General features: G+C 33.3%; 1 protein-coding gene across 2 annotated transcripts in view; it reads right to left on the bottom strand.

Annotated features, from left to right (window-relative positions):
• LOC149483176 (putative inorganic phosphate cotransporter) overlaps window positions 1-14017 on the bottom strand; it is a 33825-nt gene that overhangs the window by 1461 nt on the left and 18347 nt on the right. For both annotated transcript variants that reach the window (XM_089702158.1, XM_089702157.1), the window contains exons 3-9: window positions 6220-6399; window positions 4407-4545; window positions 2595-2821; window positions 2297-2446; window positions 1695-1827; window positions 1236-1360; window positions 241-360 (exon numbers count right to left, since the gene is read on the bottom strand). In XM_089702158.1, the coding sequence (XP_089558284.1) occupies window positions 241-360; window positions 1236-1360; window positions 1695-1827; window positions 2297-2446; window positions 2595-2821; window positions 4407-4545; window positions 6220-6399 (1074 nt within the window). The remainder of the gene's footprint in view (window positions 1-240; window positions 361-1235; window positions 1361-1694; window positions 1828-2296; window positions 2447-2594; window positions 2822-4406; window positions 4546-6219; window positions 6400-14017) is intronic.

Genomic DNA, 14017 nt, shown 5'->3' with positions numbered 1-14017 from the left:
GATACCAATTTTGGAATAACTTTAGATTCTCAAAATTCAAATGCAGTCAAATGCCTGTCTGAGTTGAAATTATATTTGGATTTATTTGTCAATAATTTACTTTAAATGTAGGTAGTGTTAAGTGCAACACTATAATTTCATTAAAGATCTATGCATGAATCTTTTCATATTCTAGTAAGATACAATCTTATATGATTTATATATAAAAATAATAATAGAGCTATAGTTAAATATACTTACTTCATCCCGAACGACGAGGGTCACGCTCAAGGGAGCCATGATGGAGAAAATGTTTCCAAAGCCGTTGGTGAGGCCCATCAAAGTACTGGCGAAGTTTGGAGACAGGTCGATGTGGGAAATCTGTAAAAGAAATGTAGGATTAAACATTTATCTATAAAACGTAAAGGTGACTGATATAGTGATCTATCAACGCACAGCCCAAACCACTGGACGTATCGGGCTGAAATTTGCCATGCAGGTAGATGTTAGGACGTAGGCATCCGCTAAGAAAGGATTTTCCGAAATTCTTGCGGGAACGGGGAAAAACGGGGATGCACGTACAAAGTCGTGGGCGGAAGCTAGTTTATCTATAAAACGTAAAAAGTAACCCATTTTTTGATGAACATTTTACACTAATAACTGTCTTGTATTGATAAGTATTTCTGACGCTTCGCGATAATATTTTGACGTGATCATGAACATAGTTTAGAACATAACAAATAGGATTTTAAACCAATTTGATTCAAGCTCAAATTATTTCCCAATTAGTCTGTAAAAATTAGCGTAACTTACTTACTTAGCGTTACTTTAATTAAATAATTTAGTAAACAGCAAAATCAAACTTAAACTTTTTACCCTGCACAAAGCCACACCTTGTCATAAACACATTAAAATAAATGTAGAACATCGTAAAGCGCGTCACACACGGTGAAGATACTATAATATTTTATCTTAAGATACTGTAATATTTTATATTACAGTATCTTATGGTATCCGGTATCAGCGTTCTGACCATCATTTTTCTTTTTGTCATTGCGTACTAAGACCCCTGTAGAACCGCCATCCTGTTACAAATGACCCACAAAATTTCGGGTGATACTGTAATATTATAAAATATTACAGTATCTTAAGATAAAATATTATAGTATCTTCTCCGTGTGTGACGCGCTTAATACGGTATGGTATACTTTCAACTATGGTGTACAGCCTATGGTGGCATTTGTAGTAATACTGACCAAGAATCCCACATAATGAGCGCCATTCAAGCCAACAGTGACGGTTAACATAGCAACTGCGAGTGGCACATGACCAGCTGGAATGTACGAGAGACCTAGAAGAGCTGCTGCTGGTCCCCAGAAGGCTGGAAAATTAATATAAGTATAAAAAATGATTAAGAATAAGATTTTTTTTATAGGTATGAATGTTGTAGGAGCTAACGCAAATAAAATTAAATCAATGTAAAAGGAGTTGTCTGGCAGAGATGGCTTTTAGTATGTTGTACAATTAAGAGTAAATAAATAAATAAAAACAATGAGTAATTTAACATAACATTAACAACACACAAACATAACATTATAATAGGAGCCCATTTATTTATTTAAGCCCATTAAATTTTAGCAAAAATTGTGGAGTACTTACTTAGAAGAAAAAGACTGTTAAATATTAATAATATAAAATATTTAAAAAGTACTTACAAATAGTATTAAAGATCTTTCTGGTAGCACCGTGGCTTAAAATATTTCTGTTTATCAAGAAATCAGCAGTCCAACTGAACACAAAACTGAGGATGTACATAGCAGCGTATGGTAATGCTGAGTAGATTCCATTCTGAAAGATAAACAAACATTATTTAAATATACTGGTAATAAATCATGTTGTTTAAAATTTAAAAAAGAGCGTGTGTGCTGAGCACACGTCTCAGAAGTGAAACTTCTTTGGCAAGATTTAAAGATACCAAAATCGTAACCTTACTTCATGGCGTGAAGGTTATTGCTATGACGCAACCTTAAAATTTTACTCTCAACGCGCCTAAAGAAGTTTCACATCAAAATGACTATGAATTTCTAATGGTTATCATGAGTGTTCTTACTAAGAACTAAACTAGTCAAAAGAAATATGAAAAACAAAGATTCAGAAATATGAACTCAAATATCAAATAATCAAATACTCAAATAATCAAAATCGGTTAGCAGTACGAAGCAAACGGATAGTCAAGAAATTAATTTAGCAATTGTGACGTATTCCTAAATTGGTTCATATTTTTTATTTAAATCCAATAACAAAGATTTAAACTCACATCTTTAATAGCAACACCGAGAACTTTGTCCATGTAGGAAGGCATTTCAGTTAGAAGAGTCCAGAAGCCCAAACTTTGACCGCAGTGAGCGAGGAGAATAGCCCAGAAGGGTAGAGATGTCCAAATTTTCTTCCATGGTGTAGGCATGTTCTGAAAAAAAAATGGTTTGTTATACATATGTTTCGCCATTAGCAAATTTATAAATATCCAAACCAGAAACAAAACACCCTTTAAATGCACCAAGAAATTCTGATTACATAGAAACGTTACCATAAAATACGAAACCCATCTTAAATACCTTAGACTGATTGATATCAGTAGCTCCAGCGCTGAGTTCAATGAACTTCTTTTCTTCCTTCGATATCCACCTGCAGGTACCAGGGGTGGAAGCTCCGAAGATGAACCAGAGGACAGCGAACACGAGGCAGGTGATACCAGCAACGTAGAATACAGATGGCCAGCCCCATTTGCTCTCAGACAGCCAACCGGCCACCACCATTTCGATGATGGTACCGAGTTGAGAGCCTGATGAAAAGAAATATAGGACAAATAATATATCTATTTACGCAAATAGTGATACGTCATAATAGTAAAAGCTTATTAAAAGAAAGACGTGTTATTTTCACCACTTATAACTACAGAACGATTGGATAAATTTTAGTGAATCTGGGTTTGTTTGCGTTTGCTTGGATGGGAATATTCCTTGAAATAGGAGATAAAAACGGTAAAAATTTAAAACCTTACAAAAAATAGAAGTTTACTCAGGCGGAGCCGGGACGAGCAGTTAGTATTGTTTAAGAGTGACATGTTGTTTGTTATGTACTAATAAGAATAGCGAACAAAGAACTATCTCAACAAGTTTCGTATGTTGCCTAATTTTCTTGCTGCAGGCAGAAGTTTAAAGTGAAGCAGATGCTGCGTTGTTGTTAAAATATTATGGCCTGACTATAGTAAAAATATTCTTCTGTTCACATTACTCTATTAATTTGTGTAAGACAGATGATAATTTAAGTACCTAATTAGTAACTGTTATGCGCAAAATTTAATATTTTCTTTTAAGTTTTCTTTAACTCTGGATCCCATTATACTTCTTTTTATGATTATTACATACAACAATTTTACAATCTCCCATGAGTATTAGCAATATTGGGTAAGAATTGAAATTGTATTTTTTCTATACTGGTTTATTGGTGGTATATTTTAATCTAAGTTTCTCCACGCTAGCTAACTCAATTTTGAAAACAAATAGTCGTGGTTTCGATACGTTTTGCATGTTGCTTGTAATTTCCCACAAGACTTGAGATGGAAAAATCTAGAAACAATTCCGTTGAACGAATATTGTTAGTTTTCATTTGTTATACTATCTGAACATTATTGAAAACTACTTCGTGTTTATATGTATTATATTTTTATTCTCAATTGAGTGTATTGTACCAAGGTACAAAACGGTTATCATGTCAAATTATGGCTTGGAAATGAACGCAATGCATTATGTTCATGTATATAGGTATTATGATTTCTTCAATGCTACCATGTCATGTCATTTGGAGTGAAAAGTAAATTTGCCATGCCATGCCATGAAGCCTCAGTGTGGTTAAGTGACTGCAGTAAAAGACCTATAACGTGCTATAACTCTGTAATTTTTCCATGCTGGAAATAATACTGCTTTAAGACTTTATGGTAAGATCCCCGATAGCAAGCGTAGGCGGTATTGTCTGAAGTTGTATAATAGGTAATATATTATCAAGGATTATGTAATATGTAGGTATTATGAATAGCTACAATATCATGTGTCCCTTACATGATATTATATTATATTACTAGCTTTCCGCCCGCGGCTTCGCCCGCGTTTTCAAAGAAAAACCCGTTCCCGTAGGATTTCCGGTATAAAACCTATCCTATGTCCTTTCTCGGGTATCAAAATATCTCTATACCAAATTTCATGCAAATTGGTTCAGTAGTTAAGGCGTGATTGAGTAACAGACAGACAGACAGAGTTACTTTCGCATTTATAATATTAGTATGGATGTATGTACTATCGAAGTAGCTTATCTTGGAAGAAATTCTTACAACAATATATTTTATCTTCATAATAAAGTCATATAAGTACCAGAATATACAATAGTTCCCATCCGGCTTCTCTCTGACAACGGTGACCATTGACCAATAAGCCCATGAATGCTTGGATACAGCATACCCTGGGATAGACCCATGAGGATCCTACACGCACATACTGCTATCCAGTCTCCCTGAAATCACAAAAAACAATTTGTTTTGCAAGAAGATACGACCATACTTGTAATAATTATTATAAAGACCCCTTGGTCTATTTAATTTAGTTAATAAATAATATGTATGTAGTTAGTATAGTATTATTTTCATCCAATTAGTATTATAATGAGGGACTGTACTCAGCACTAGAAAGCATCGGGTGCCCACCTAAACTTTTGTGCCTGATAAAATCATTCCACGAAAACATGAATGGCATCGTAGTTTTCAACGGCAGTACATCAGAGCCGTTTAAAGTTTGCAGAGGTGTGCGTCAGGGCTGCGTTTTGGCACCCACTCTGTTTGGAATATACTTCTCGCTGATGCTACGTGCAGCATTCAGTGATGACCATCAAGGCGTTCATTTACACACTAGAACGGATGGAAGGCTGTTTAACATCTCCCTGCTAAAGTCCAAAAAACACCGAGAGGATCTCTTCGTGGATAATCTCCTCTTTGCAGATGACGCAGCACTACTAGCCAATTCACCGTTTGAGCTCCAGTCGATGATAGACAGGTTTTCACGAGCTTGTTCTCAGTTTGCCATGACTGTAAATACCAGCAAAACAGTGATATTGTCACAAGGAACTCCTGCGGGGTCGACAGTGTCGCTTAATGAAATTGACAGATTTTGCTACCTAGGGTCAACCGTGTCAAACAATCTCTCGCTTAACTCGGAGATCGATATTCGTATCGGCAAAGCGGCGACCATGTTTGGGAAGCTTAATGAAAAGGTATGGCGAAACAAACATCTCACTGTTAAGACTAAGATGATAGTGTTCCAAGCTTCCATCATGAGCATTCTTTTGTACGGAGCTGAGACTTGGACGTCATATGCCAAACAGGAACGACGATTAAATTCCTTCTATATGCGCTGCTTACGTAAAATCTTAGGCATAACATGGCAAAACAAGATCACAAACCAGAAAGTTCTCCAAACTGCACAGCTACCTAGCCTGACTACGTTGCTCAAACAGAAACGCCTACGTTGGCTAGGGCATGTGTACAGGATGGATCCTTCTCAGTTGCCAAGGCGCGTTATGCAAGGAGAGACATCGGGAGACCTTTGCTCCGCTTTAAGGACTGTGTGAAACGAGACATGGCTTCTTTCAAGATTGATCATAATAATTGGGAGAAGCTCGCTACTAATCGATCAGAATGGCGCAAACTTGTTTCCGAGGGTTGCAGATCCTGTGATGAGTCTTGGTTCAGAGTACTCGCAGACAGAAGGAGGAAACGCCATCAAGACGACTCTGAATCGGCTTCTGCAAACTTCCCCTGTCCGACCTGCGGAAAAGTGTGTCGATCCCGCATTGGATTGTTTGGACACCAGAAATATTGCTCAGGCAATAATACACCATAAATCGTCTGTGATAGACGTAAAGGCAAATGATGATGATGAGTATTATAATAAACTTTAGAATATTTTATCAACCATACCTATATTGTTTTCTGTAATTGTTCACTTTTAATAACAATTATCTTAAAATTATAAGCATCAACATCGTCATAATATCACCTCAAAAGTTAAAGGTATTAAGAATCGGAAAATATTAAATCACAATTTTTTTAACAATTACAAAAATTATTCGATGGAAATAAGAAACCACTTTGATGAAGAGATATTCATTTCATTTCATTCAAAACATTCATACCTTAGTAGCCAACAAAGGTGTGAACAGATTGACAACGCCCGTGATCAGCATGGACACGAGGACCAGCATTTTCCCGCCAAACCTTCCAGCTATCATACCAGCTGGGATCTGCAGCACCACGTATCCCCAGAAGAAGGAGGATAGGATCGTGTCCCGGATGCCTTGCTCCCATGCGAACACCTGGAAAAAAATTCCATGATTAAAGCCATAGTACTAGTATAGTATAGTTCTAGATTGCCCATGGCTTCGCCCGCGTTTTCAACGAAAAACCTGCATAGTTTACGTTCCTGTGGGATTTCCGGGATAAAAATTAGTCTGTCTTATTCTGGGTCTTCAGCTACCTACATACCAAATTTCAATGTAAGCGGTTCAGTAGTATTTGCGTGAAAGAGTAACAAGCATCCATCCTCACAAACTGTAACATTTATAATATCAGTAGGTTTCCGCCCGCGGCTTCGCAAGCGTAGTCAAAGAAAAACCCGCATAGTTCCCGTTCCCGTGGGATTTGCGGGATTGCGTCATTTTCCCGGGATAAAAAGTAGCCTATGTCCTTTCTCGGGTATTAAAATATCTCCATACCAAATTTCATGAAAAATGGTTCAGTAGTTTAGGCGTGATTGAGTAACAGACAGACAGACAGAGTTACTTTCGCATTTATAATATTAGTATGGATATTAAGGTATACATACATAATTATAGTAGGAGTAACACCTTTCTTATATTTATTTATATTAAAAAATAAAAGGAGTTTGTTTAAGATTGTTTGTCTTAAGAAGAATATCGGTCCTGTCATAAATAATTTAGAACTTATTTTATATATTGTATATATGAATTCCATTAAAAAAGACATAAGTAATTATTAATCATTCGATTTACGTATATTTTTAGTGTTAATTGTTTAAACAGCTTGTATTTCGCATATTTTATCAAAAATATGTTTAACAATGACGTAGGGAGGTATGTTGTTGTTTCAAAATTCTTCGAATATGTTATTATTTTTGCTGCTTTCTATGTAACTATATATTTTAATCTGGACCAACCTGAGTCAATAATAATTAATTTAGCAACGAAAGTCATACAAATTACGTAATATTACATAAATAAAATTATAAATAAAGTGCATTGAAATACATAATCTAATTATATTTATAGAACTGTTTCCATCCGCATAAAAACAATGTATCATTAGGGACAAATTGCGGGGTAATAATTAGAAAATTATTGACTGCTAATAGAGCCTCATATACTATGAAAAAGGTATTTTATCACTTTACATTCTCATCATTACGTGTGACAGGTTGTGACGCATTTTGAGGCAGACAATGGGCCTTATTATGTCATATTATCCATTCTAGCGATAGTTCCTGTTAAGGGAATTTCAATTAGAAAAACCTATTTTTAGTTGGAAAAATTTATTTACGTTTTATAGGATGTACCTAATTCTTATTTTCTAATGATAGTGAAATGTAATCTTTCTTAGTAAACTCGTGTCAAATATCACTTAATTGAAGGCTCTTGTTTTTAAAAAATTGGTATTGTAAACTATTTTTTTGTAATTCAATTTATTTTCTTATTATTATAGTCTATAACTATGTTATGAAATAGTTTCTATTTTAGAGATTAAAGACTTAAAAGGATTTCAAACGCTAATCTCGTTAACTACTGGTCCGATTTGAAAAATTCTTTCGATGTTAGATAGATGTTTCGCTGAGACCAACAGGAGCGGAGCACTGCGGGTAAATCCGCGGAGCACAGCTACTTTATCATATTTCTTTATTTTTTTATCATAACTTGGATACATTTTGCCATCACGTTGTTCATTGACCTTTAGATATTGTATAGAAATGTTATAACAGCTTTCCAAAAAACTACATTTTAACTAAAATATAGTTCCAAAACTTTCTAATTAATTCTGTATTTTGACTGTAGGACGTGCTATTTTCATCAAATCTGAAGTAATTTCTTAGTAACAAAGTTACCGTATAAACTTAGATGTTGTGTAGGCGTTTTCTTACTAATTACTCAGTAACTTTTTAAATAGAATTGACAAGAATAATAGTCCGGGATACATCGCCCATTTTTGCAAGTGATTACTATCAAGCTAATTTTTCGTGAGTAGCTTTATTTTGATGAGATGCCCAATAATTTCATGTACGAAACTCTCGATTGTGGTAGCTATCAGAGGAAACAAGGGTAAAATATTTTGATTTGATGGTTCTCAAATATTAATTACTAACTGAATGTTTTTTTTGTTCAATCTCAAGATAATTATCTAAATTATTCGAAAAAATATTTGTCCTACAAAATCTATAGTTTGATCAAAGAGTCCCCCTTTCCAATGTGTATCGATACGAAGTCATCATAAATGATTACTAACCAGCTGATTTTTTTATTTTCACTTATTTAATACTTATATAATTCAACAGACATATTGTCCTACAAATTGCGTAATAAATATTTGAGAACCGAAAAATCAAAAATTTTTATCCTTGTTACCTCTGTAAGCTACCACAATCGAGAGTTTCGTACATGAAATTATTGGGCATCTCATCAAAATAAAGCTACTCACGAAAAATTAGCTTGATAGTAATCACTTGCAAAAATGGGCGATGTATCCCGGACTATAACGGATTCATTCCGAATCAAAATTAGCAAAGTTTATGAAGAATAAAAATCCCAGGACGTGAAATTGTGACGAAAAGATGTACCTACTTTTAAAAGTATACTTGATTAATTTCAATTTGGCAACATGCACGCAGACACGTACATCACTAATACATTATTTTAATTTTAAATACATATAACACACACACACTATCCTACAGTATAATGTGTTTATTAAGAAACTGGAAAAACACAATATTTATCTACCAAAGGAAATTTAACCCTTCATCTTTTTAAAAATGTACTGGACCACATATTTTAGAATTCTGCACTCAAAGGATCAATGGCCCTTCACTTGAATTCTGTTTGTTGTTCACTTTCGAGTTTTTTGTGAAATTTAAAGTGCCGCTTTTAAATAACGAAAAAGAAAGAATTGTATGTGCATTGTTATTGTTTTCTAAACAAGTAAAGGTTAGGTACATTGTAGTTATGAATCAAAATAATTTTAATTACGTATTTTTTACATTACGAATCATTTGGAAAATATATTTTAATACACAGGAAATTTTTTATTTCTTATTTAAATATAATATTAGATGTCCGAAACTACTGCACCGATTTTGAAACCATATTATAAACCCGGTTTAACTCATTTAGAAACGGCTTGTTACATAAATAATTATGATTTATGGAATTCCCTTTTCCACCTGCATCATAGCAATTTCCTTCAATCTATTTTGAAAACAACATGAATGCAGTTTTAATTAGCAAAGCTATTAGAGATATTACTTCATTACCTAGTTGCATAACGTATTGATACGTTCAAATGGAGCGAGCTTATCGTAGGTCTTGATTAAGAAATGTTAAAGATTAATTTTTCTTCATTACCTCATGTAGGTACTTTGGTTTTGACGACGCGGTTGGCGCAGTGGTAAATTAACTGCCTACTGAGCCGACGGTCCCGGGTTCGATCCCCGGTCAGGGCAAATATTTGTGTGATGAACTCAATTATTGGTTCTTGGGTCTGGGTGTTATTATCTATATATGTATTTATTAAATATTATATTTATCGTCGCCTAGTACCCACAACACAAGCCTTAATTGAGCTTACTGTGGGACTAGGTCGATTTGTGTAATAACGTCCTATAATATTTATTTATTTATTTATTAATGAGTCGTAGCATTTTTGATAAAAAAGAGCATGTGTGCCGAAGACACGTGTCAGATCTGAAACTTTCAACTTCAGTTCAGGGGGTTACCAAAAAAATCTTTTTAAATTTCAAAGTAGTATTATTTCCAGTATAGCAAAGTTATAGTGCTAGATGACCTATAATATTATATTAATACTGCTTTATAGGAAGAAATATAATACATGTAACATGATTAAATCAACGACTTTTGCGACATTGGTGAAGGTTAAATTTCCACTAAATACTTACTGTAAAAATAACTAGGTATATTTAAAAATAGTACTTTAAATCCTAGAAAATGATTTTATATAATCACTAGATATGAATAATATTTTTTTCTACGATTTTTCTCGTTTACATAGAACAAGTATACCAAACATTCACAGCTGGTTACAAAAATTACAACACCTTTCCAAATATAATATTTACCATACCATACCGTCAGCACAGCACCTACACCAGCATTGTAAGGATACAAATTCCACATAACGGCTAGATTACTTCTAAACCCTAAAATTGTAATATGTTCACGCGTGGACTATATGCGCTTGTGTCAACGCGAACCTGTGGATCGAGGGTAGAATACAGATGGCTTTCGCACTTGCGTTTTAACCCGCTATTTTTATCTATTTACTGGGAAGATATACCTACTAAAATTTATACAATTAGAACAACTCTAAGCCGCATGATTTACTCTAAAAAGCGCTAAAAATATATCCTATTTATGTATTTTTTTTTTAAATAATGAGCAAGTATTGACCTGACGTATCGAGCAAAAGTCAATTCCTCGCTAAAATCACCTTAAATTCAAAAAATATATTATAAAATATAGTTACAAAAAAGTGTGTGGTTGTATGAAACCACGGTAAAAGTGAAACTGTTCGAACGGTTCCGAACACTGCTTTGTGTAGCGCATGTCGCGTGACCACGTGACGGTCGGCTGCCGAGTAGGTATACCTACTAGGCAGCCGCGATACACGCGACATGCGCTACACAGACCAAAAAGTTTGAGACGATGTAATAAAAGTTTCACTTTAATACAGTTCTGATCGCTGGATTCCTTAAATATTCCTATAATAATCTACATAATAATTTTTTAACACACATCAGTAAGTATAAAAAAATACAATCTTCAATATCAGATAGTCTATTATTTCTTTTGTTTTAATGTTTTCTTTCAATACATGAAAACGTTTCTTTTAATTTAACTCGGTTTAACAGTGTTTCTAATGCAATTATATGGTTCAACAAAATGCAATGTGCCTGTTAATATTGTTTCTTCTTTTCATAGAAATATTTATTTCGATATTATGAATCTAAATATGTTGGTGTATGTTATGTTTAATAAAAAACTTTCGACGTTTTTACAGTGGCGTTTTTAAACGAACTTCAAAACGGATTTTTAAGTGCGTTTAAAAACGCCACTGTAAAAGTTTTACAACATTATGTAGCGGGTTTCCTTTGATTTTCTCGGTAGTACGTGGGTAGCATTGAGTTACATCTGTTATAAGGGACCAGTACGATGGACTAATATGTTAAGGAGATATATGCAGGGACCGTGTATAGATCATATAGATCGTAGTATAGATCACAATATGAAAGAGCATATATTTTTCGTAATATACGTAGGATTGACTTCATCAGGATTTTTTTAATAAAAAAAATATTCTTTGTATTTCGAAGTATCTTTGTATTGTATGTCTTGTAGAAAAATATGAATAAGAATGTATGTTTATCTGTTCCGTATATTTATTACTATGATTTAATATTTCTTTGTTTGGTTTAAGTCGCATAGATGTCATTCTGTAAACGTCCAAGAATAATCGATTATTGCCAGCTTAAATTGACCGAAAAATAATAACAAAAAATACACTATGTTGTTTTATGTCGTGAGGACAAAAAGACAAATGGTTTTTAATGATATGCGCCATATTTGAAACGACACAAAAAATATATAGTACAAAACAACTAGGCGTGATAAATTTTAAACAATGACTAAAGCTGGCTAAATTCTATAGAAGTTAATTATACACACGATTTGCTTGGCTGTGGTTTTGTGATTTACCCGGTAGGATCAGTGGTTAGTACTAAAGACTATTTTGTTGAGTGTGGGTTCGATTTTGAATTGGAAAGAAATAGGATGAACGAAATTTCACAAGTTAAGAAGTTCATAATATTATTGTATGATAATTTTGTATTTAAAAATGTGTTTGTTGTATTTACATTCATAAAAAATCCTAGTTATTTGTTTAGTTTAGATACTGGAAGATATCCTTATAATATTATAATAAACTTAAGTATTGCTCGTCCCTCACTGCTTGCCGATTATGCAGAAAGAGGTATATTTTAACGGACTTCAAAAAAGGAGGAGGTCTTCAATAATCCTCAATGCGACCAGTATATACAAATATTGTAATAATCGTAAATCAGGTTTATTCAAGAACATTCCCATCCACATTATCCATAATATTGTGAAGGTTTTTAAAATTCTAGTCACTAAGTCTATCAATTTATTCAGCCAAAGGGTGGAATCCCAGTAGATATGTTCAGGGACCCTATAGTACATGACTTGAAAATCTATTAAGTTACTGTCATTCGTCCATTTTAATTTATTTAGGGTTTGCGAGAATGTGTGCTTGAAGATTTATAAATACGGCAGTATTTTTATGTCTGGAGTATAGGTTTAAAATCTTAACTAAACATCCCTATATTATCTATATCCAATACATATAGATATAGGGATATTGTTTCGAAGATATTCGCTTCAAATTGAAACTTTAATTTTGGTTATATTTTTAAGGATACCATGATGTCTTAAAGCAGTATTGATTCCAGTGTGGTAAAGTCACGGTTAGAGGACCAATAACTTTTCCATTTTTATATGGTACGTAACCTTGTACCGATGATTTATGTGTTATCTTTTAATTTTTATTAGTACATAAATTCCTGTTTTGATTGATATAAAAACTAAAAAGTATGCGTTTACAATTATGTATTATCTCCCACGCAGAGAAATATTCTCAAGCAAGTCAAGCAATTTGGACAGGACTATAATTAATATTTGTTAACAATTCTTCTTTAATATTAATGTCAAATAACTTTAAAATAAAGAGATAGATAATTTATTAAATTAATAATTACTTGATGTTGATTGACTTTGATTTTGCATTGCTATTTTCTTTTATTGAATAATTAGAATTGCTGACTATGATTTGAAATTATTTTGTTTGGATTTTAGGGATAAATTTAAAAAATAAAATCTTCATGAAATTTATTAATATTAGAGATGCAACGAATACGAAAATATTCGTATTCGAAAAATAACAGCTAATCACCGAATATTCGTATTCGCCGATTATGATCACGATATAATATTATTATGTAAAAATTATCTACTGATGCAAAACGGAACACAACTTTTATTCTGACATCATGTATCAAAACACGATAAACAGAGATTGGTGTGTATACGAACTTTGTTTAGTTGTCATTTTGTTATTTTCGGGAGTTACCCGCTAAATCTATATAGTACTTTCTTACATTTGACAAGATAACTCAAGTACTAAGGATGAAGTTGATGCTTATCTTATACTACCAAATTTGTTACCGTCTGAAGATCAGATATCCATTTTATGACTTTGAGAAAATTGGCCCAAAAATATTTTTCATTCGAACCATTTTCGTACCAATATTCAGGCGACTATCGCCACCCGATTATATTTTAATAGGCTCGCAAAAATTACCTTTTTTTTAATTGATTTGTTTAAAACAGTATACTCTACTTGCAGATAATTTATTAATTAGAAACGGATGGATGATGATGCAAGAAATGCAAAAAAAGCGCGGTGTCAAAAAAAACTACGGAACCGTACTTTATGCGTGATCCGACACGCACTTGGCCGGTTTTTTAGTCGCTTGCAGAAAATTTATTAATTAGAAATGGACCAATTCGCAAGCGGTAGCTAGTTGAAATAAATTAATTTATCAGGGCCGCTAACATGACA

Source organism: Colias philodice, chromosome 13 (assembly GCF_061535455.1).
Source record: "Colias philodice isolate Cphi_HAF_F1 chromosome 13, ilColPhil1 Martin Lab GWU primary, whole genome shotgun sequence".
Classification (NCBI taxonomy): domain Eukaryota; kingdom Metazoa; phylum Arthropoda; class Insecta; order Lepidoptera; family Pieridae; genus Colias; species Colias philodice.
The sequence above is the reverse complement of the archived record's forward strand: the minus strand, read 5'-3'. Positions and strand labels throughout refer to the sequence as shown.